At 44.9% G+C, this 23,423-nt stretch overlaps 1 protein-coding gene across 6 annotated transcripts in view; it reads right to left on the bottom strand.

Moving 5' to 3' along the window:
• Positions 1–23,423, bottom strand: part of Trim2 (tripartite motif containing 2) — a 142,855-nt gene that overhangs the window by 19,718 nt on the left and 99,714 nt on the right. For all 6 annotated transcript variants that reach the window (XM_040752581.1, XM_040752582.1, XM_040752579.1 and 3 more), the window contains exons 4-6: positions 15,446–15,597; positions 13,810–13,990; positions 12,210–12,933 (exon numbers count right to left, since the gene is read on the bottom strand). In XM_040752581.1, the coding sequence (XP_040608515.1) occupies positions 12,210–12,933; positions 13,810–13,990; positions 15,446–15,597 (1,057 nt within the window). The remainder of the gene's footprint in view (positions 1–12,209; positions 12,934–13,809; positions 13,991–15,445; positions 15,598–23,423) is intronic.

The following is a 23,423-nucleotide window of genomic DNA, read 5'->3' as shown; positions in this document are numbered from 1 at the left end:
AACTATGGAGCTACAACAAGAGAGGAGTATATTTTAGAGTTTTGTCAAAATCCTAGTCTCTTACTCAGTAGCTCTCAGGGGAAGCCTGGACATTTGACCTTCTGAGTATGCAATGTACTCTAAAATCACAGATATCAAGAGAGTGCTGTGTGGTTGTCACATGCTGGATCAACATTTTCCTTCTTCTCTAAGACTCTGGATGTTGGTGACTATGTATATTTCTGATGTCTTACCCCTACTTGACTTCTTTTGTTGTTTTTCTGACAGGGTCTTACTATGTGTAGCCTAAGCTTCTCTGGAGTTGTGGCTTGTAGGTTGGTTGTCTTTTGCTCTATGTCTAATTCTACTTATGAGTGAGTACATATTATATTTGTCTTTCTAGTCTGGGTTCCATCCATTTGCCTTAGAATTTCAAGATGTCATTGTTGTTTTACTGCTGAGTGGTACTCCTTTGTGTAAAATACCACATTTTCCTTATCCATTCTTTGGTTGAGGGGCATCTAGGTTGTTTCCAGTTTCTGTATATTACTAATGAAGCTGCTATGAACATAGTTGAGCAAATGTCCTTGTGGTGTGAGTGTTCATCCTTTCGGTATATGCTCAGGAGTGGTCTTGAGGTCCCAATTTTCTGAGAAACTGACGTACTGATTTCCAAAGAAGCTGGACTAGTTTGCACTCCCACCAGCAATGGAGGCGTGTTCCCCTTACTCCACATCCTCTCCAGCATTAGCTGTCAGAGTTACAAACATATTTTTAAAGGGGGTAATGTCAGTGCTTCTAAAAACCAAACCTCTTTTTTCCCCAAAATACACCTATAATCCCGGGACACCCAGGGGTGAGGTGAAGAAGGAGAATGGTATGAGACAGATAGTCCCTGTCCCAAAATAAATAAAATTAAAAATTCATAAACAAAAGCATGAAGTTATCAGAAGTAGGCATCAGGGCCACTTTGAAAGTAAGAGTCTTGAGGCCCATTGGTGAGGTGTCTCAGGTCAGTCCCAGAAGCCTGGCAACCAGGATTCAACCCCTGGAGCCATGTAAAGATGGAAGAGAGAACAGATACAAACGTTGTCTTCTGACCTCCACACACGCAAGGGCATATCACACATTAATAATAATAATAATAATAATAATAATAGCTGGGGGTGATGACTCACGCCTTTAATCCCAGCACTCAAGAGGCAGAAGCAGGTGGATCTCTGTGAGTTCAAGGCCAGCCTGGTCTACAGAGTGAGTACCAAGAGAGCCAAAGCTACACAGAGAAACCCTGTCTCTAAAAACAAACAAAATGATGATAATAATAATAATAAGCCAGGTGGTGGTGGTGCACGCCTTTAATCCCAGCACTCGGGAGGCAGAGGCAGGTGGATCTCTGTGAGTTCGAGGCTGGGCTGGACCGACAGCCTCCAAAACAACATAGAGAAACCCTGTCTCATAAACCAAAATAATAATAATAACAATAATAAATGCAATGTTTTAAAGAGCCAGAGCCTCATAACTGGAAATGGTCCAGGAACAAATAAATGACCTTAAAGAAACCCCAGTGTGTAGAGCTGTGCCTGTATGGGTGATGAGAAACACGAGAGTGATTAAGAGACACCTGAGCAGAACAGATGAACAGGATTGCTGTCCTTCAGGTAGATCTCCTTCATTTAATTGTTAGTCTGTTCTGCTAAGGACACAGGCCACTGTGTTTCCAGGAAACTCGGTGGGTAGCAGGAAATAGAGAAGACAGTGTTAGTGAAAGCCAACACTGTCCTATTAAAAAAGATTCCACTAGCTCGCTTACTAGAACACACAGGTGATGCTGGAGTAAGGAAAATATAAGTGCCCCAAACACCAACGTATTTTTGTGCTGTACAAAAATAAGGTCACTTCTCTGAGCATCGGTAGAAATAACTGCATTGGGGACGGAAAGACATTTAGTTAAACTCCATGTTAGTCCAGTCAGAACCCTGGGGCAGGAAGATTCTGTCTTTCTGCAATGAAGGAGAGAGGCTCAGAAGCCACCAATACTGGGTCACTGGAGCACTGGAACAAAGCACATTGCCGAAAAGAGGTTAGGCAGGCTCGGCAAGGCCACTCAGCAGCTAAAAGCCATCACCACTCGGTGTACCCAGCCTGCGTTCCTGTCCCAAATTCCACATAAAAGAAAGAGAGAACTGCATCCCAAAAGTTTTCCTTTGATATTCACATGCACGCCTCCACTCACACAGACACACCACCACTACCAAACAAGAAGATATCATTTAAATTTCATAATGGTAAAACTCCATATCTGTCCATCTCCTCCTCCCTTCCTTATTTTCAGGGCCTAAAGACTGTCCCTACCCCCAGCTTGGCATATGCCTGAGCTGTATCCTGCACTCATTTGATGGGGGAAGTCCTTCTGTGTACATGTCTCTCTTATTGGTTGATGAATAAAACAATGTCTGGCCAATGAGGAGGGAAGATGGGTGGGACTAGGATGAGGAGAATTCTGGGAAAGGTAGGCAGAACCCCAGCCCACTCCAGAACAGTCGCCATGTGAGCCACCAAGGGAGTTAGAGATCCAGACCCTTCTCCGGTAAGATAAGACCACGTGGAAATACTTAGATTAATAGAAATAAGTTCAAGCCACCAATCAACAGTTTTATAATTAATATAGCATCTGTGTGTTTATTTGGAGCTCAAGGTCCACGGCACCAGCCAGGACAAGAGAAAAAGAACCTCTTGTTACATTTTTTTGTTTGTTTGTTTGATTTTTGAAACAGGGTTTCTTGGTGTAACTTTGGAGGCTGTCCTGGAACTCAATTTGCACAACAGGCTGGCCTCGAACTCACAGAGATCGGCCTGCCTCTGCCTCCTGAGTGCTGGGATTAAAGGCGTGCACCACCACAGACCAGTCCTGTCCTCATTCTTATGAGCACCTTTTGTCTTGTCAGAGATTCCCATCATGGCCTCTTTTTCTTGAACAGTGTTTAGAAGCATGGCAGGATGAGTGTTTCCCTGAGGCTTAGAAGACGGCATCGGCATCCTCTTGAAGGACAATTGATGCTGATTACTTCTCATTGACAACTGACGTAGATGCTGAGCAATGCTGTGGTATCTTGAGGATGGAATGGGTGTTTGTAAAGTAGCTTATGCAGGAAATGAAGTAAATAGAGATTATAGAAATTAGAATTATTTGGTATCAAGCTCTACATTTCCAGCTCCTTAGGAAATTCTATTTGGTCTACAGACAAGCCTCTCCTTTCTCTCTACAGCATTCTACTTGACTGAAGAGGACTGGTGATGCCACCCAGTCATGGAGCACTCTCCTAGTGAGACTCCCAGGTACAGGGACTAAAGGTGTGAGCCACCACTGCTTGACTCTTTCATGTAACCCAGAGTGGCCTTGAACTCACAGAGATCTGTCTGCTTCTGTCTCCCAAGGGCTGGGATTAAAGTTATGTACAACTGCCTGGCCTCTATGGCTAACTTAGTGTGGCTAGCTCTGCACTCTGATCTTCAGGAAAGCTTTACTTGTTAGATCACAAAGCATCACCACATATAGACAAAAGATTATCAAATCTTTTCCTGTCTAATTTAATGTAAATTAAAAATTCATTTCACAATTATTTGTGCTGGCTACTAAATAATCAACAGGATGTTAAGGAGGTTGTAAGTAATTTAGGAGTAAGCTCTTAAGATAATTAAACTATTTTTCTGGATGCTAAACTAGCCTATGAATCACAGAGGAATTTTTAAGCCAACAGCTTCTGAATCCCGTGTCCCTTGATCACTTGCAAATACTCAGGAAACGAATCCCTAAACTGAATCCTGGGGACCAACAATATGTATCTCCTTTCACCACCGACCCCAAATGAGTACTCGAAATGCTATGAATGGAAAAATCTACCAAGATGTTACTGAGGCAAATAGAGTGTCTAACCAGGACATTCAAGCAGGCAGGTGCTTGACGAATGCTTGCTAAGTAAGTGAATACACAAATGAGTTATTAATGTCTGGAAGCACATTATAACTCATGTTGCATCATAAGAAAATAAAATGGGCAGCAATATGCATAGCACGTTCTTATAAATTCTTTCTCATGAGACAGCAGGACAAATACCATCATTTCCATTGTTCAGATAAAGGAATTTGGAGCCAGACACATCACAGAGGTAATCAGAGACAGAAGAAAGAACAAAACTGCATTTTTTTCCCAATGCACACACTTCTTTTTTCCCCAGCTGTGGCCGTACATGCCTTAATCCCAGCACCCAGGAGGTAGAGACAGGCAGATCTGTTGCTTCTGCGAGTTGCAGGTGAGTCTGGTCTACATAGTGACTTCAAGGACAGCCATTACATAATGAGGCCCTGCCTAAAAAAAAAAAAAAAAATAATCTAGATGCGCATGAGTGTGTGTGCATGTGCCCACAGAGGCAAAAGAAGCCCCTGGAGCTGACGTTACTGGCTGTTCTGAGCCATCCCATATGGGTACTGGGAACTGAACTCCACTTCTCAGCAACAACAGTCACCTCTCTGGCCCCATGTTGTTTCTATTTAGACTTCAACATGCCAGTTGTTGGGTTTGTTGCTGTTGTTTTCTTGTTTTGTTTGGTCGGAGCTCACATGGATCATAGTTTGCCTGTGTCAATGCTAGAGCAGCAGCAGGTTGTGGGGACACCAGACCTTGAGCAGAGACCCACTTCCCCTTCTGCCTGGGAGTAGGCAGCTGTAAGACATGTTTACTAAAAACATGTTTACTAAAAACAATACAATGCCTGCGGGCATTAAGTTCCTGGAAAAGGCCTGCCCACAGAAACCACCCTGACCTCGACCTTGTCCAAAGACTAACCGCCCCTTCTGCCAAGCCCAGATCAGTTTCTGGGGTCAGAGAGAACCAGCCAGGGTAGAGAGGAGAGCAGAAGCTTCTCTGGTGGGAGCTTTTCTTAGGAAGTTTTCTTGAACCTTTTTGGGGCCTGCTTAAAGTTTTCTTTACATCATTGAACAAGTCTCTGTGTTGTCAATCCCCGACACCCTCCGCACGTGTTCTCGGACACAGGCCGCGCAGCAGACGCGACAGCAGGTGGCAGCTGAGCTTCAGGAGTCTTCCTACCAAGAAGCAAGGCATTGATGGGCGAATCTTGGCTAGCAAGGCATGGAGGGCTTGGGCTCCAGAATGTCTCTTGCCACTGCCTTTACATGTTTGCCACTGCCATTTTTCTCTGATATCTGGTATAATGTGAATGTGTGAGAGGGGGTCCCCATTGCCTTTAATGTAGCATGGTTATCTCATGGAAATAGCCCGTTCTATTGGGCAATTTTACTTGTGGATCATTCTGAAGATGATTTCCTCTTAAGCTGTACTATTTAACTGAAGCAATATTTTATACAATAATAGTGTTAGTTTGAATAGAATTTTGAGGACCGGGTGATAGTGGCACACACCTTTAATCCCTGCACTCGGGTGACAGAGGCAGGCGGATCTCTGTGAATTCAAGAGCAGCTTGGTCTACTTGGTCACAGAGTTCTAGGACAGCCAGGACCATTTCACAAAGAAACCCTATCTTAGAGGAAAAAACAACTAACTAAATAAAATATAAACATAAATAGAATGTTGATGATTGAGGGTTTTTAATAAATATAATAAGGGATTGTGATAGAACGTAGTTTAGTGGGAAAATTAATATAAGTAAAAGCAGGATATGGTGTTGCCCCCAACCCCTGATCAAACAGGCGATTCAGAGGATAGAAAATAAGAACAAGGAAGTGTCACGAAGCTAGGATTAGAGTTTCTCTTGGGGAGCTGTACAGACTGTGGCTTAGTTCAATGACTCTGAAAAACAATTAAGACCCAAAAGCTAAGTTAGCTCAAGTTCTTTGTTGTTGTTGTTTTGTTTTGGTTTTGGTTTTTTGAGAAAGGGTTTCTCTGTGGGATGAACCTGCCTGTCCTAGAACTTGTTTTGTAGATCAGGCTGACCTCAAACTCAGTGAGATCTGCTTGCCTCTGCCTCCCAAGTGCTGGAATTAAAGGCATGTACCACTACCACCCAGCTAAATTCTTTTAATCTTAATGTTGGGAGATGTGTTCAGAGGTTCCTGTGTGCAACACAGCTGAAACTAAGCTTTAAATAATGACTTAAGGTTAGGTTAAGATGTTTTTGTTAATGGCATTGAGGTAGAAAATCGTGGGGAACAATTTAAAGTGTAGAAAGACACATAGTTGCATCATAGTTGCATGAAGGACTTGTTGAGGTCAAGAAACGAGAATAAAGACAACACCGTTATTATTAGCTGACGTGTCTTTATTGCTAGGATGGGTTGGTGATTAATTCCTTATACTCATTTCTGCTTTCAGCTTCCTGATGTAAAAAGCTGTTGATGAATGGGTATGCACCCTGAGGACTGACAGTAGAGCTGACTGGTTTTCATATATAAAAGTTTAGATTCGTAATTTTAAAAAGATTTTTATAAGATTACCTTTTAAGGTAAATAACAAAGTAGCTTATCCTTCCCTTGTAGCTACAAAATGCAGCCTGCCAGTGAAAGAACTGGCTGAAAATGCCTTGCTTTCTTACACTCTGTTAGTCTATAAGGAGTTGCTTGGGCGTGAATGTACAGGGGTTCTTGGGAATACTTTTTTTCACCTGTGATACATAAAATGCTTCGTCATGAAGGGAAATGAGAAACATGTTATTAACTTGAATTCACTGTAATTATTCACTTGAAAAATAGATTGTAACCACATTGTAATTTTTATACTGCTTGAAAGATTTTGCTGGGGTATATATGCTATAAGGGAAAAATTAACAACACACAGAAGGGGTACAAGAGGTAATAAAAGAAATAAAGAGCAGGGCGCTGGTGGCGCACACCTTTAATCCCGGGAGGCAGAGGCAGATGGATCTCTATGAATTCGAGACCAGACTGGTCTACAAGAGCTATTTCCAGGACAGGCTCGAAAGCCACAGACAGAAACCCTGTCACAACAAAACAAAAAAGAAAAGAGATGAGAGAGAGATGATAGAAAGATCCTGAAGGTGTAGCAATACTTTCTCTTAAAATCCTTTCACCTACTTGGCCGTATCTCTACACAAAGAGCTCCCCAGTGAAGGAGTAAGATCTGTCCTGTTCCCTGCCGCAGTTTATGACACGGTGTTCAAGTTGGGAGGTGGAATGTCACCCGTAGTCTCATGTATTAAAGACTTGTCCCTTAGCCTATAGCACCAGCGGGAGGCGGTTGAACCTTGGTGGAAGGAAATTATGCCATGGGTGGCGTACCTTGAGGAAGATTTGGAGCCTTCAGCTCCTAGTCTTCCTGACTTTGCTTCCCAGTCACCATGAGGTAAGCCTGTCACTTCATCATGTACTCTACAACAGGAGGCACTGCCTCATCAAAGGTCCCAAAGCAATGGAACCAACCAAACATGTACTGGAACCTTCAAACCTGTGAGCCAAAACAAACCTCTTCTCTTTTTACTTCACATCTCAAGGCATTTATTGTAGGAACAAAAGTCAATTAACACACAGCCCAGTGCCTGGTACTGAACAAATACAGTAACTATAAACTGTATCTGTTTTCACTGCAAATAAAGGGAAAGTTCCGGAGGATGGGATTCTCAAGGGACGGAGTGGGGATCATATAATGAGCTCATTAACATGACTTCCCTCATCACAGACTTTAAGGAAGAAAGTGGTGGCTTACAGAGGTGAGGCTAGAAGCAGGACATGAAATAATGTAGTATGTGGTTTGAGCATATGCTACCTGAATACTGTTCTATACGCATTTTCTATTCTATATGCAGGTGGACCAATCCCAGAGCCTGGGGAATGCCCTGACATAGATGGCTTCTCCAGCTCTACAAATCCGTTAAACATGCTCTAGAGTGCAACTGAGTGCTTCATTCAACTTCCTAGCAACTCACTGACAAAATTCAGGTGTGATTCTTTCCCTCCAGCCAACATCTTCCACTTCCCCTCGTCCAATGACACCCTTTATGGCTGACTACACCAGCTCATAACTCCTAGTCAGCAAACCCAGAAAGTGACTTCTACATTTCCAGAAACTGTTGTCAACAGGAGCTCTGAGCTACTTCTCTCAACTCACTCAGAACTATTTTCCAATAAAATATTTGAGAGATACTATAATTTACTCGTATTATATTCACTTGGGCATTCAATTAAGTTGTCAGGCATGGGAGGTACCACACCACTCAACTTTGGAAAACCACAGAAGCTAAGGCATAGCTTTCACTTCTTTAAGTATGTGTTCCTTCTGTGGTAAGGAAAATTATATTTTGTCCTGATAATGTGGCTTTTGAGGATTAGGGCTGGGGGACTAGAGGAGAGAGCTCTGATCTGTGGCAATTGTCCATTTCCAAAGTATAAATGGACCTTGGTGATATCAAGTTAATATCATGGAACTATTGAATAAGATAGCACTAGCAGCCTTAGCATACCTAATATTGTGTATGTGTGTGCGAGCACACGTGCACGTGTGTGCATGCACGCGCGCGCGCGCGCGCACACACACACACACACACACACACACACACATACACAGAGTACTGCAGAGTTACCAGAACTAAAACACTACTGTTCAGTAAGATGACATATAACACAGTACCTGCCTCAAAAAAATGCCTGTTCCCCTCTCCGGCTTCTAATCACCATCCAGAGTTCCTTTAACTTGTTGTTTATCTTGAGTTTTGTTTAGTGTGTGTGTGTGTGTGTGTGTGTGTGTGTTTATTTATTTAGGGGGGTGGGGGTCAAGACAGGGTCTCACTATGTAGTCCAGGCTGGCCTTGAACTTACAGAGATCTGCCTGCCTCTGCCTCCAAAGTGCTGGGATTCAAGGCATAAGCTACCATGCCTAGCTTGAGTTCCTTTAACTTGTATCACCAACATTTCCTTGAAGCTGGGCGAGTTGATCATGGATCTGTCACACAAAATTGTAAGCTCCTCCAGGAAGGAGATCACATTTCTGTCATCTCTACAATATACCCATTACTTAGCATAATGCCTTCCAGGTGCCAGGTGCCCTAATTTTTTTTTAAACCTTCATTAGTTCATGTGCTGACTTTTGCTAGAGTCTGGATTAGTTAAAGAACTAAAACAACAACAACAAAAACTCTAGGAATAGTTTAACCAATAATGTGAACAGTCTGAACACTAAACACCAAAAAAACATTTGTGAAAGAGCTCCAGAAGCCATTAGTAAATGGGAAAATATTCTGTGTTCACGAACTGGAATACATACTGATAAAATGTCTGTACCACCCCAAGTAATCTACACATTCAATATAATCCTCACCAAAATCCCAATAACATTTTCACAGAAGTAGAAAAAGCAATGCTAAAATTCATACCTAGCCACAGAAACCTCCAAAAAGCTAAAGCAATTCTGAGGAAAAAGATCAAAGCCAGAGGCATTACATTATCTGATTTCAACATCTACTTCAAAGCTGTCCGGACAAAACCAGAATAATACTAGGGTGAAAAAGACATATATTGCTGGAATACAAGGCCCAGAAGGCATCATGGCACATACCTATAATCCCAGGACTTGGCAGTCCAAATCAGAAAAATCTAGAGTTTAAGGCAAGCCTGGGCTTCATAGTATACACAGTGAGAACCTGTCTCAGAAACAAACAAAACCAAAAGCAGGCCAAAAAGAGACTAGAGTTCTCAGAAGCAAAGCCACACAGCCGTGGCTAATGGGTCTGTGACAAAGAACAAACAATGGGGCAGGAGTCCCTTCAGCTAATGGTGCCGGGAGATCCAGAGCGTGACACACATATTATCAGATGCTGACCTCACACTAAATACAAGAGCAACTGAAACTGGGGTAAGGACTCCAAGCCTGGGACCTGAAACTGCAAAGCCCACTGGAGGAAGCGTGGGGGGGGGGGAGTGCGGTCATCACGCGGTTTGAACGACGGTGTATTTACGTACAGGCCTAACAGCACCAGCAACAAAGCAAAACAGAATGGAAGGAACTCCATGCCAGCCACACAGCTACTAACGCATTGATATCCAAAAGGCGCTCAGATAATCTCACACTTTTTTTTTTAATCTCTTCACTCTGGCGATTGTTTTGTTTGTTGAACAGAAGCCTTTTAGTTTAATGTTTTTGCTTTGTTATCAATTTTGTTAGACTCACATAAAAAGAAATTGAGAGAACGGCTGCTTGTGTAACCCAGGCTGGTCTCGAATTCTCAATCTTTCTGTCTGAGACTCTGAAAGGCTGGAATTAGAGTGGTCCACTGGTACCCCGGCTCCAAACAACTTGACGGTGAGAAGACAAACGGGCCAGGGAGATGGCTCAGCGGGCAAAGACGGATCACGCAGAGTTAGTGGTCTGAGTCGGACGGTTGGAACTCATATAGAGGGAGGGGAGAACCAACCCACATGCATGCAGAGGCTCTTGTGCCCCCTCTACATCTCTCACACACAATAATAATAAGAAGAATAATAATAAAATGCCTTAAAAAAGACAATGTGTCTTAAATATGAGCAAATGATCTAAATATATAAATATAAATCCCTTAAAAGGCATACAGGTAGCCAAAAAGTACATAAAAGTGGTCAGTTGGCATTACTAACCACCAAGAAAATGCAAATTAAAACCAACTGTTTCCATCGTAAAGAGATAAATATTGATAAGGACATGGATTAAGGGAAGCCTACCACTGCTGAGGTGAATGTGAACTTGTAGCCATTATGTAAACAGTATATGAAGGTTCCTCAGACAATTAAAATGGAACCAACGTAGTCCAGGACTACCACAAGGATTTCCCCAAAACAAATGAAACTGGTATGTTAAAGAGAACACTCCTAGCTCTCTCTCTCTCTCTCTCTCTCTCTCTCTCTCTCTCTCTCTCTCTCTCTCTCTCTCTCTCTCTCTCTCTCTCCCTCCTTTGTCTCCCCTATCATTGTGCCACCATGGAGGAATCTAGAGGACATAGAGGACAGTTTTGCATTTATGGACATGGAAGTTGCAGTTGGGGAAAGCAGACCGATATGCCCAGGGTGTAAGTGGAGGAACTGGAGTGACAGGATCCAGTCCTGTGTCTGTCCCAGCTTGTCCCCTATACCCACAGGTGGCCAAGAAAAGAATGCTCGGAACAGACAAGTCACGTGTCATTCCGCAGTCCTTACCAGGATTCAGAGTGCTAACTGCGCAGCTCGGCCCACAAATGTTCCAAGCAGCCTTGGTTTCCCCATGGAAAACAGATGATGAGAAGGTTGGCCAGCACTTACAATCCTTCCCCCCGTGGCACACACACAGTGCATGGCAGCAGATTGCCATCCCGGGAAGCTCTGTGGCAGAAAAACCTGCTTCCCTTCTAGGGCTGTCAACTAGCAAACTGTGTGGCACTCTGAGGCACCAGGATGGAGAGACATCATGGAGGAATGAGGCCGACTGCGGGTAAAGACACCAGGGAATGAGGCCGGCTGCAGGAGCTTTTTGAAACAAAGTGTAAGATTTTATTTTCCTTAAGAACTGCTGAGTCCCCTCCTTTATGTTTAGGTTGCTTTCTCTTGGGAAAATGAGCACTGAAAACAAACATCAGTCAAAAGCAACAGGCAGTAAGTCAGAGGGAGGGGCACCTCTGCATTCCCGTGTCTGAGCTGGTGCTACACCTGCTGACCTCATCCAACCGCATTTCCCTCTCCACCCTGTGGTCCCGGGGCTGTTCTCCGACTCTGCATGACTGGCCACACAGCATGCCACACACAGCTGGCCCCCACAGGTCTCCTACTCCTTGCAGAAGGGGAGACACAGGTGTTAGAACTCTGTGGGACCGGCATTGCTCAAGCCCACAGATTTCACAGAAATACAAGTATTTGCCTGAGGCAAGGCTCCTCCTGCCTTTGGGTTAGGCAGGAGTCCTCCAAAGACACTCCCACCAAAGCGAGAATGACACTGAATTGCCTTTAAGTTTTCCAGGTTACTGTTGGAGATTTTCTATTTCTCCTTTTGCGTATTTTCAGTTTCTCATTGGCAGTAGTTATCTTAAAAAAAGGAAAAGAAGGCTGAAGAAGAGGAGAGGAAGAGGAAAAGAGGAAGGGGAGGATGAGGAAAAAGAAGAAACACTTGCAAAAAGCCTACATAAGTTAGCCTAATAAAACAAAAAGAAGCTCCCCACCTGCTCTGAAATGGAGGATTCCCACTGGCAGGAAGGCTTGCCAGGTGGCCCCCTAGCCACCCAGGCCAGGCACAGCACCCCAGTCCTTACCCACTCGGAAGATCAGGTCGTCCTCGATGGGGTTCTCTTTTCGCTTGCCGGTGCTGTACATGCTGGCGGGTCTCTTCACAGCCTTCTGCTTGACGTGACCGCTCCCGGGGGACTTGACTCGTCGCTTCACGCCCTCGGTGGTGGGGGACACATCGGCAGAGCGGATGACCTTGAGTTTAAACGGACTGCCTCGGATGTGCTGGTCGTAGAGCCTGAGGGACAAGGTGAAGTCCCCCTCCTTCTGCACGGTGTACAGGAACTCGTAGGTGCCGTTCTTGTTGTCCAGGATCTCTCCGTCTGCCACGCTGCCGTCGGGGGTGCTGAGCTCGGCGGTGAGGTACGCGTTGCCTGTCTTGCAGAGCTCTCCGTCTTTGTCCTTGGTGGTGATGGTCACGGACATGGGCTGGCCGATGATGGTCTGCCGAAGCCCCTCGCCCGTGGCCACCGTCTCCGAGGCGACAGCGTTAGTGGTGAGGATGGTCCCCAGGTTGTGGATGGACTTCTTCAGTCCCTCGGTTTCCACGATGAAATCCAGCTGATCATTCTCGCGCGGGTGCAGTGGGAAGTCTTGGTCCGCCAGTTCGTTCAGTTTCTCGCTCATCTGCTTCTTCACCAGCAGCACCTCCGTCTCCGTGCCATGGTTGAGAGCCTGCGCAGTGAAGCTGCTGCAGCTCTTAATGCTTTCCTGGCCTTGGAGCAGGGTATCCAGCTGCGACTGCAGCACCTGCCAGGTACAAAGAAGCGATGAGCACTTCCTACAGGACACTGTGCAGCCTCCGGGACACTTGCCAGGAGCTGGGGCAGAGCCCTCCGCCCAAAAGAATCAGCTTCTATACCCGCCCACTCAGGTGCCTCCAAACCAGCTGCATTCCATTTAACCCAGTGAACCCATGCAGAATGCTAAGTTGCATTACCAGGGCCTTCTGGACATTTCCCTTCCGCCTCACCCCGCCTCATCACCCCCTCGAGCATTTCTTGGGTCATCTGTTTACATGGGACAAAGCAGAAAGGGCGCTACCAACAGTGTGGCAACCAAATTTGTCTGTTCGATGTGAAAAAGTCATTACTCCCTGGCTTTCCCTAACATTCGGAGCTGCCTGGTCACCACCTCACGGAGGAACAAAACCCAACCATTTGAGAAGTCTCCACATCTGAATACCAGAAGCTCTCCTCCCTGGCTTGGTGAACAGACTTGCAGAGCCAAACAAAGGCTGCAGTCAGGATTCACTTTAAGTTGAGGAACAGGTTAGTGTGGGTGAGAGCAGTTAAGAGGCTCTCCCACATTATAATTAAGGGAGGAAAACATTCCAGGCAACTCTAAAACCTGAAAACATTATGATTTGCAACCTCTCCTTGTTTCAAACTATAAATTGTTACAAAAGGCCACAGAATCCCGGTTTTGCCAGGGAAAAATGGAGGGGGGCAGCTGGGGAGGGTCCTGTTAAATTAAAACAGGAGTTCAGTGTTCAATGGTGACATTTAAGGACCTATGTAGGCCCTGCCGCCACGGCTGCTGTTAGAACACAGTAAGCCAGCGCTATGAATGGAGTGGCCCCGGTGTCCCTTCTCACAGGAAACCTGTGGGACAGCAGAGTCTTACTTTGTGTTTGAGGCCGTAGTTGACCTCGAGCTCCATGAGCAGCACGCTCTTGCGAACATTTAAAGTCTTCTGCAGCTCATCAAAGGTGGAGTGGATGTCATCTACGATGCTGGCCTTTTGGTTAGTTAACTGATGGATGATTTCTGAGATGAACTGAAGAGCAGAATCTATTTCTGGGAGTCTGAGAGGCAGGAGAGTCGTTAACGATCATTAACATCCACCCAGAAACATTCCAAAGTCTACCTACACTTTCCTTCTTCTCTAAAAGCAACATGCCCTTTTCTATGCCACTTCTCACTGATGTGGACAGCCTTCTGTACGCTGCCAATATGTGTTGCTTTTATTGGTTGATGAATAAAGCTGTTTTGACCAATGGCCAGGCAGGATGGAGCCAGGTGGGAAATCCAAACAAAGATGGGGAGAGAAAGAAGGTGGAGCCAGGGAGACGCCGTATAGCCACATCTGGTAAATTGTAGAATGGTAAATTATATAATAACAGAAATGAGCCGGGCGTTGGTGGTGCACGCCTTTAATCCCAGCACTCGGGAGGCAGACAGGCAGATCTCTGTGAGTTCGAGGCCAGCCTGGTCTACAGAGCAAGTTCCAGGACAGCCTCCAAAGCCACAGAGAAACCCTGTCTGGAAAAACCAAAAAAAAAAAAAAAAAAAAAAACAGAAATGGGTTGATTTAATTATGAGAGCGAGCCATTGGCCAAACAATTATAACTAATATGAAGCCTCAGAGTGATTGTTTTATAAGCGGCTCTGGGACCAGGCAGAACGCATGAGTTTCCATCTTTAAGAAGCAATAGAATGAATGAGACTTGAGACTCACATCTCTTCCAGTCTACCTTCAGCCTCTATGTTGATTATTGATGGGGTGATAATCCTTGTAGTAGAAGACTGCCTTGTGCATATGGGATGTTTAGCCGTGTCCTCTCCTCTACCCAATGCCAACAGCATATCGCCACCCCAGCACTGGTAGGACACCAAAATGCCTTTAGGCATTGTCAAGTGTTGGGAGGGGGTCGTCAGAACTGCCTGTGGTAGAGAACCGCTATATTCTAAATGTCTAGCTTTATCATCCCCTACCCCCGGTCACATAAACTTGCTGAACTCAGTATCTGGAGAACTTCTTGTAAGTTGCCAGGCTCCTTTAAGTAACATTGAAAGACTACACTTTGCTCACTAGGATGGTTGACTATAAGTAGGACTATTTTGTCTGTCTTTCAACTGGTTGCTAAGGTCGTCTTTTCTGTCTGTCTCTCTCACACAGGACACAGGACACAGGACACAGGACACAGGCACTACTTTCATTTGCGTCCGTGCCAATGGAAAACCAGAAAACAACCACGCTAGGAAAACTGGGCGATCACTGCTCAGCACCACTGTACGGGGCTCAGCGGAGCAGAGCCACCCCAGCCACCGCCACTGCTGGAAGCAGGCCAACAGGACAGTCTCAGGTCTGATTTCAGACAGGAAATCCAGAGCTCTCATGATGAAGAAGAATGCAGGTCAAAGAATGATGTACCCAGGCTAGCACGACCCTACCGTCTCAGACACTAGTCAGGCCCTACTGTCTGAGACACTAGACGTCAGGCCTCACAGGGGTGGGGGAGTCTGGAGGGGCGTGGCACCTTTTGTTGGCTGCATCCAGCTGGACCTGGAGGGAGGCCTTGTGCTGCTCCACCACGTCCTTCAGTGGCACCGTGGGGTGCTCCGCATGCTCGCCCTCCGTGCACTCCCGACACATGGCCGTCTCACAGGACTGGCAGTAAAATTCCATCACCTGTGCGTAACACAGAGAGCTTACTCTTCAGGAAGCAGATACACATTCTCCCGCTTCATCCTCAGTCACTAAAACCGTTGGCATTATAGTGCCCAAGCTTTGACGGACCCCAAACAGAGCTGCACCCGACTCCAAAGCCACTGCTGGGGCTAGAACCTCTCTAAGCTCTTTATAAAGGAAGTACTAGGACTTCAAAAGAGCTTTTGAGCCAGAAATTTTAAGGAGGAACTGAACGAAAATATCCCAACACTGGAAAGTATATCAACTAAAATATAAAATTCACTGGAGTAGTTTGCCAGACAACATGAGCAGGAAACAGGAGAAGAAAAATCAGTAAAGATGAAATTAGATTATTCCAGCACAAGGGGCAGAAATAAAAAAGAACAAAGAAAAAGTAACACAACCTAGAAACCTCAGAAGAGGGCCAGGTGTTGGTGGCTCACGCCTTTAATCCCAGCACTCGGGAGGCAGAGACAGGTGGATCTCAGTGAGTTCAAGGACAGCCTGGTCTACAGAGTGAGTTCCAGGACAGCCTCCAAAACAATACAGAGAAACCCTGTCTCAAAAAACAAAACAAAACAAAAAAAAAAAAAAGAAAGAAAGAAAGAAAGAAACCTCAGAAGAAAGGAAAAAAGAGAAAGAGATAATATTTGAGGGTCAGTAAGATGGTTTAGTGGCTCTACTTATAGTCAAGCCTCATGATCTGCGTTTCATCCCTAGAACTTACATGGTAAAAGTAGAACCAACCCTACAATGCTGTCCTATAACCTCCACCCCCAAGAGCTCTCTCTCTCTCTCTCTCTCTCTCTCTCTCTCTCTCTCTCTCTCTCTCTCTCTCTCTCTCTCTCTCTCTCTCACACACACACACACACACACACACTGAAAATTGCAAGATTAAATCTTTAAAAAGCAAGAACAACAATGAAAAGGTTTGGGGACATAGCTCAATGATAGAGCACTTACCCACAATGCACAAGGTGCTGGATCCAACCCCACATCAAATAAATAAATAACATACAAAGGAACAAGTTGAATGTTTAACATAAAGGAGTAGAAAAAGAAATGTTCTGTAAACTACAACCAAAAAGGACCTGGGTAACTAATTTAGCATCAGACATAACAGACTCAGGCAAATGCTACTGTCACAGAGAAAAGTGTAACAAAAAGGAAATTATATAAATCGAAGGAAAAACCTTTATTTAGATTGGCCAAATTACTAAAATCAGGAGGGAAAGTAGGTAGATTTTGTTACTGACATCTTGGAAACATAAAGAATTATGATGAGTTATAATGACACTATGGATAGTTGTATGCCAGCAGGTTGGATAGTCTAGCTGGCATGAATGGATTCCTAGAAACACCGAACCTACCAAAACAGATGCAAGTCTGAATAGAGTTATAGTCAGAAAACTACCAGCAAGGGAAGGCCTAGGACCCAATGCTTCACTGGTAGAATCTACCAAGCATTTTGTATACATTATTTCATGGTACTGAATGGATGGCTCCACTGTTAAAAGCACTGGCTGCTCTTCCAGAAGACCTGGGTTAAATTCCCAGCACATATATGGAAGCTCACAACTGTCTATAACGCCAGTCCCAAGGGATCTACACCCTTCCACAGACATACATGCAGGCAAAACACCAATGCACATAAAATAAAAATAATAAATTATTAGAAAAATTATTCCAATCTTTCCCAAATATTTCTAAAAAGTATAAGAGGAACAGATTGTGGTGGTGCACACCTTTAATCCCAACAAGTGGGAGGCAGAGGCAGGTGGATCATTGTGAGTGTAAGGCTTGCCTGGTCTACACAGTAAGCAGTACAGTTCTAGGACAAGGTAACATAGTGAGACCCTGCCTCCAAAACAATAAAAATAAGTGTGTGTGTGCGCGCGCACGTGTGTGTGTGTGTGTGTGTGTGTGTGTGTGTGTGTGTGTGTGTGTGTAGCATTTCCTAATTCACTGGGCCAAGGGCATTGCAAAACAATGACAGACTGATGTTCCTTGTTAATTTGGGTGGAGAAATCCTGTGTAATATACTAGCAAAACTAACCCAGTCCCACATGAGAAGATTGGTAGGATTTATACCAAGATTGCAGGGAAAATCACATATGAAAACCTTGACCTGGACCCGTGACATTACCAGGCTGAAATGGCTGTTTACAGGTGTGGAGTTACTTTTAGGGGATGATGAAAACATTCTGGAACCAGATAGTAGTGATATTTGCACAATTTTATAAATATAAAGCCCACTAACTTTTAAACTGTATACTGTTGGAATATTGAATTTGATGTTATGTGATTTTTTTTACCTTAAAAAGAAAAGAAGAGAAAAGGAAAGAAAGAAATAGCCCTGACTGCCCCTTTGAGTGGACAGCAGCAAGTGTCCACTGTCTGCGGTTCAATATCCCAAGTGTATCCTGGGAGAAAGAACTTGGAAGCATTTTGAAGTGCCAAAAGCCAGAGGCTCTCAAATGCTCATTCTAGGCTTTTACAGCCGAGGCTCGTTGATCTCGGCACTAATTGATGGGTGACTATGTGCCCCTCAGCTAAGCTCATTCATCTCCAGAGGGATGATGCCACTGTCCCCAGGGGTGGGAGGGCAGCCAGAGGCTAGGGTGAGCTTATGGCTGTTGACAGGTGGTCACCGCCCGTGCCCATCAGCAGCCGAGCTGGCAGGACCACGTGCATTCCTAGGGGGAACGGATGCTCCAGGCCTGTGGCCAATCTGGAGGTCTTTGTGGGGATCCTGACAGTTGATGGGGGAGGGGAGGATGCCCTAGTTAACACCCCCTTCCTGTCAACATCCTTGTTAGCTGTTGGATGGAGCCTCACTGAACACTGACAGGGTTCCTTGGCCATTTGTCTACCTAGGATCACAAGGCATGAGCTTAGGAGTTGGCTCTGAGAGCAAAGAGTCTCTTAGATCACTGGCTGTCATTCTGTTTTCTTCAGCACTTGGCAGTGCTGTCCCAGCAGCTTAATGAGCAGAGCACGCCCAGCGTTTCAGCACGTGACAGGCTTTCATCCGCTGGTGCTAATCAGCATGGCAGCGCCTTGCTTTGCTGTTAATCACCTGATTTTATTAATCTTTCATATGCTCTACCGGTTTTTAAAGATGTACCCACGGCAGTTAACTGCAGCAGTTTATCTGGGATACTGAGTTTGGCTTGCATACGCAAGGAGCATTCCCGTATCAGAGAACCATGGCCCTTAGCATCTACAGTGTCTGACCAACTGACTTCACTTTTCGGAAGAGCAATGTACGCTTTTCTCCACGAGACCAGAGGTCAGAGGACAAACCGTGGAGCTGCTCCCTCCTTCCACCTTACGTGGGTACAGAGTCTGAACTCAGGTCATAGGCCTGTGCAGCAAGCACCTGTGACCCTGTGAAGCCTAACATCCAGAATGTGATTTTTTTTTTTTGGTCGTTTATACCTTCCCTGTGGATTTTCTAAGTACTTTGCTCACTTTTGAGATAATCATATTTTCCTTGTCAGTGTTCTTTCATATAAAGTCATTTTAATTAAGATTTTTATGGCTAGTATTATAAGTTAAATTATTAATAGCATCCATTTTTCTGTCTTCCCTAGGTTTTTGGTATCAGGAATGTAAATTCGCCACAAATTAGCTGTGCAGCTCCCTATCTTCCACTATTCAGGAGTATACTAAGAATCACATTTCATAATTTATTGTGTTGTTTCTTAGCTTTTTGAATTTGTGTGTGTGTTTGTTTTTGAGATAGGGTCTCATTATGTAGGCCAGGCTGGTTTTGAGCTCACACTAATTTTCCTGCCGCACACCTGGCTTCCAACTTCCTGAATTGCATTCTTTTCAAATAAAAGAAAATATTTACTTACCTATAAAAATCTCTTTTAAAAAATATATGGAGTTATTTACCCCAAACATGAGATAGTAAAAGTATTTATTTCTACGGGTTTTGTTGTTGTTGTTGTTTATTTATGTGCATTGGTGTTTTGCCTGCATGAGTGTGCCATGTGCCCTGAAACTGGATTACAGACATCTGTGAGCTGTCACGTGGATGCTGGGAACTGAACCTGGGTCCCCTGGAAGAGCAGCTGGTACTCTTAATCACTGAGTCATCTCTCCAGCCCCCATTTCTGTGATTTATACAGTCCCATTTTACCCTTACTTTATGTATTAAATAGTTGTGAGCCTCAAAAAGACATTTTGTGTTTATTTTTCCAGGAACAATTGCCAATTTAATTTTAGTGCACTGTACAGGACCTAAATACACTGGCATTTTGTTGTGTCCAGTTATACGATCAATTTCAATGGTTCAAGTTCTCCTAATCTTAGCTTCTCTCAACATATTGCCTTCTTAAAACATGCAGATTTTTCTTAGAAGAGAAAGTGGGAGGTACCCTTTAACAAATTGGTACAGGAGACTGCTTCCTGAACATAACACCAGTAGTACACTGAGATTGACAATTAATAAATGGGACCTCCTGAAAGTGAGTAGCTTCTGTAAGGAAAGGACACAGTCAACAATACAAAACAGCAGCCCACAGAATGGGAAAAGATCTTCACCAACCCCACATCTGACAGAGGGCTAATCTCCAAAATATACAAAGAACTCAAGAAACAAGTCTCCAAAACACCAAACAATCCAATTAAAAAGTGGGGTACAGAACTAAATAGAGAATTCTCAATAGAGGAATCTAAAATGGCTGAAAGACACTTAAGAAAGTGCTGAACATCCTTAGCAACGGGGGAAATGCAACTCAAAACAACTCTGAGATACCATCTTACTCCTGTCAGAATGGCTAAAATCAAAACACCAGTTTATGTTGGAGAGGATGTGGAGAAAGGGGAACAGTCTCCTCCACTGCTGGTGGGAGTGCCAACTGGTTCAGCCACTTTGGAAATAAGTATGGCAGTTCTTCAGGAAAATGAGAATCAGTCTACCACAAGATCCAGCAATCAGGCATACACACAAAAGATGCACATTCATACAACAAGGACATCTATTCAGCTGTGTTTATACCAGCATTATTTGTAATACCCAGAACCTGGAAGCAGCCTCAACTAAAGAATGGATAAAAAAAAATGTGGTACATTTACACAATGGGGGGGGGGGGCGCGGAAATTGGAATCTTGAAATTCACAGGCAAGTGGATGGAACTAGAAGAAATCATCCTGAGTGAGGAAGCCCAGTCACAAAAAGACAAACATGATATGTACTCACTCATATATAGATTTTAGACATAGAGCAAAGGATTACCAGACTACAATCCATACTGCTAGAGAAGTTGGGAACCTTAAGAGAGACATACACGAGTCCCCGCCCCCAAGAAGGGGAAAGGGACAAGATCTGAGCAAATTGGGAGCATGGGGGCAGGAGAGAGGGGGTTAGGAAAAAGAGAAGGGGAGAAGAGGGTGGGAGATGAGGACATAGGGAGTAGGAAGATTGAGTCAGGAAGAATAGAGGAGAGCAAGAAAAGAGATACCATAATAGAGGGAGTCTGGCACTCCGGAAATGTCCAGAGATCTACAAGGATGACCCCAACTAATAATCTAAACAATAGTGGAGAGGCTATCTTAAATGCCCTTCCCTGATAATGAGATTGATGACTTCCTTATATGCCATCCTAGAGCCTTCGTCTAGTAGCTGATGGAAGCAGAAGCAGACACCCACAGCTAAACACTGAGCTGAACTCCTGGAATCCAGTTGCAGAGAGGGAGGAGTGACCAACAAAGGGGTCAAGACCAGGTTGGAGAAACCCACAGAAACAGCTGACCTGAACAAGGGGGAGCTCATGGACCCCAGACTGACAGCTGGGAAACCAGCATAGGACCGACCCAGATTCCCTTATCGTGGATGTCAGTTAGGAGGCCTGGGCATTCTATGGGGCCTCTGGCAGTGGATCAGTATTTATCCCTTGAGTATGAATGGACTTTGGGAGCCCACTCCACACAGAGGGATACTCTCTCAGCCTAGACACCAAGCCTAGGCCCTCCCCCAAATGATATGACAGTCTTTGAAGGTTTCCCCCAAGGAAGGCCTCACCCTTCCTGGGGAGCAGAAACAGGATAGGTTAGGGGGTTGGTGGGTGGCAGGGAAGGAGGGGAGGGAGAGGGAGCTGGGATTGACATGTAAAACAAGCTTGTTTCTAATGTAAATTTTTTTTAAAAAGGTTTTTATGTGAGGGAGGCAGATTCTCCCATGAGGGTCTTCTTTCCTCTGAGACACATCTGCCCTGGTGATCCTCTCTAGCCTGGCCACTGACCAACATCAGCTGGACGTCTCAGTCTCCCCGCTCTACCCACCACTCAGACCGTAAACTGCTCACTCTTATTTTGAAGGTTTAATGTTGCATGTTGCTTTTGGAATTTAGGTCAAGTACTTTCTCGATGCTATCACAGGGTGTCACATTCTCTCCTGAGCTACTTTTCTGGTTCTCCCTACAAAGTGTCCTGCCCACCCGTATTCTGGCCCCACCTCCAGACGTCATGCTCTAGGGGCCCCGGCTGCCTGCCACAGAGCACCACCTCACCTTTACATTGTTTACCCCGGTATCTCCCCAAGTGCCTCTCCTTTCACACTCTCCACTGGTTCAAACACAGGCTGGTGCCTCTTGTTTCTAGGACTTCCTTCCCTATCAAGCAGGGTCTGCAGGGAGTCCCACGGCTGAACTAAACTTTATGGGAATTTGTTCCTAACAGAAATGTTCTCTTAGACGTAGCACTTAGGATGGAGTCCAGGCAGAGAGCCTCGGTGTTTTCTCTAAGTCAATAAGAAAAGGGGTCAGAAAAATACCAACCAACCTGCTTTGGGAGGAGCCTTTTCAGCTTGTTTTGGTGAAGTCTACACTATGGTGTCCCTTGGATTATGCTGTATATGTCATTCTTTGGTGTTATTACTAGCTTGGTGTACTTTTCTCTTAAACAGTTTCTGATGTGCAAGGCACCGTGTCTTCTGGTGTTTGAAGCAATCGGAAACTCACGATGCTGTTGATTCTAGGTCTAGCTTCCGCCACGTGTCAGTCACACTGGGGCTTAACCTGTTCAAGCCTGAGGATTTCCGTCTGTGGGTAAGGGTCCCTTCCACCTGCCTTGCAGGCTGCGTTGAGAAGCCAAGTGTGGGCATCTGGAAAATCTGTGCAACGATCTGCTAACGATGCAATTCCCAGTCTCTGCCCACTTGAGCCTCTTCTAGAGGGAGAGCTAGAAGACCAATGATCAAACAGCCCACGGATGGCATTATTAATGCCAAGGGGCAGGACAGGAAGTAAAAATGCTATTATCAAGAAGTAACTGGACATGACAGCACGTGCTTTTATTTCCAGTACTCAAGAGGCAGAGGCAGGCATATCTCCATGAATTCAAGGTCAGTCTGGCCTACATAGGCAGTTCTAGACCAGTAAGGAGTACATAGTGAGACCCTGTCTCAAAAAAAAGGGAGGGGGGGGGGTGGCTTGCGTCAGAGAGCATAGCTAGAGAGAGCTGTTCTGGGAAGGTTAAGGACAAACAAGCCACAGGAGAGAAGGCATGGAGCACTGCAGGAAGAAGGAATGGGACAGTCACCTGAAGGCAGAAACCCCACTGAGGGGTTTAAGGAGGCCAGGCCGGCTGAAGCCAAGCAGGCAGAGTGCAGCGTCATGTGCAGTCAATGATTGACAGAGACTGCTTGGCGCTAACAACCACTTGCTTTCCTGGTGGTTTATAATACACTGGGCCCGGGGGGGTGGGGTGGGGTGGACTTATGTCACAGGTAGCTTCAAATGCTTCTTAAGTGGCCAGCATAAGGAAAAAAGGGAATAAAGTCACTGATTAGAATTAATGCAATATTAGGGTTGGAG

Source organism: Mesocricetus auratus, unplaced genomic scaffold, assembly GCF_017639785.1.
Source record: "Mesocricetus auratus isolate SY011 unplaced genomic scaffold, BCM_Maur_2.0 Super-Scaffold_100009, whole genome shotgun sequence".
Classification (NCBI taxonomy): Eukaryota; Metazoa; Chordata; class Mammalia; order Rodentia; family Cricetidae; genus Mesocricetus; species Mesocricetus auratus.
Note: the sequence above shows the minus strand (reverse complement) of the source record. Positions and strands in the feature narration are given on the sequence as shown.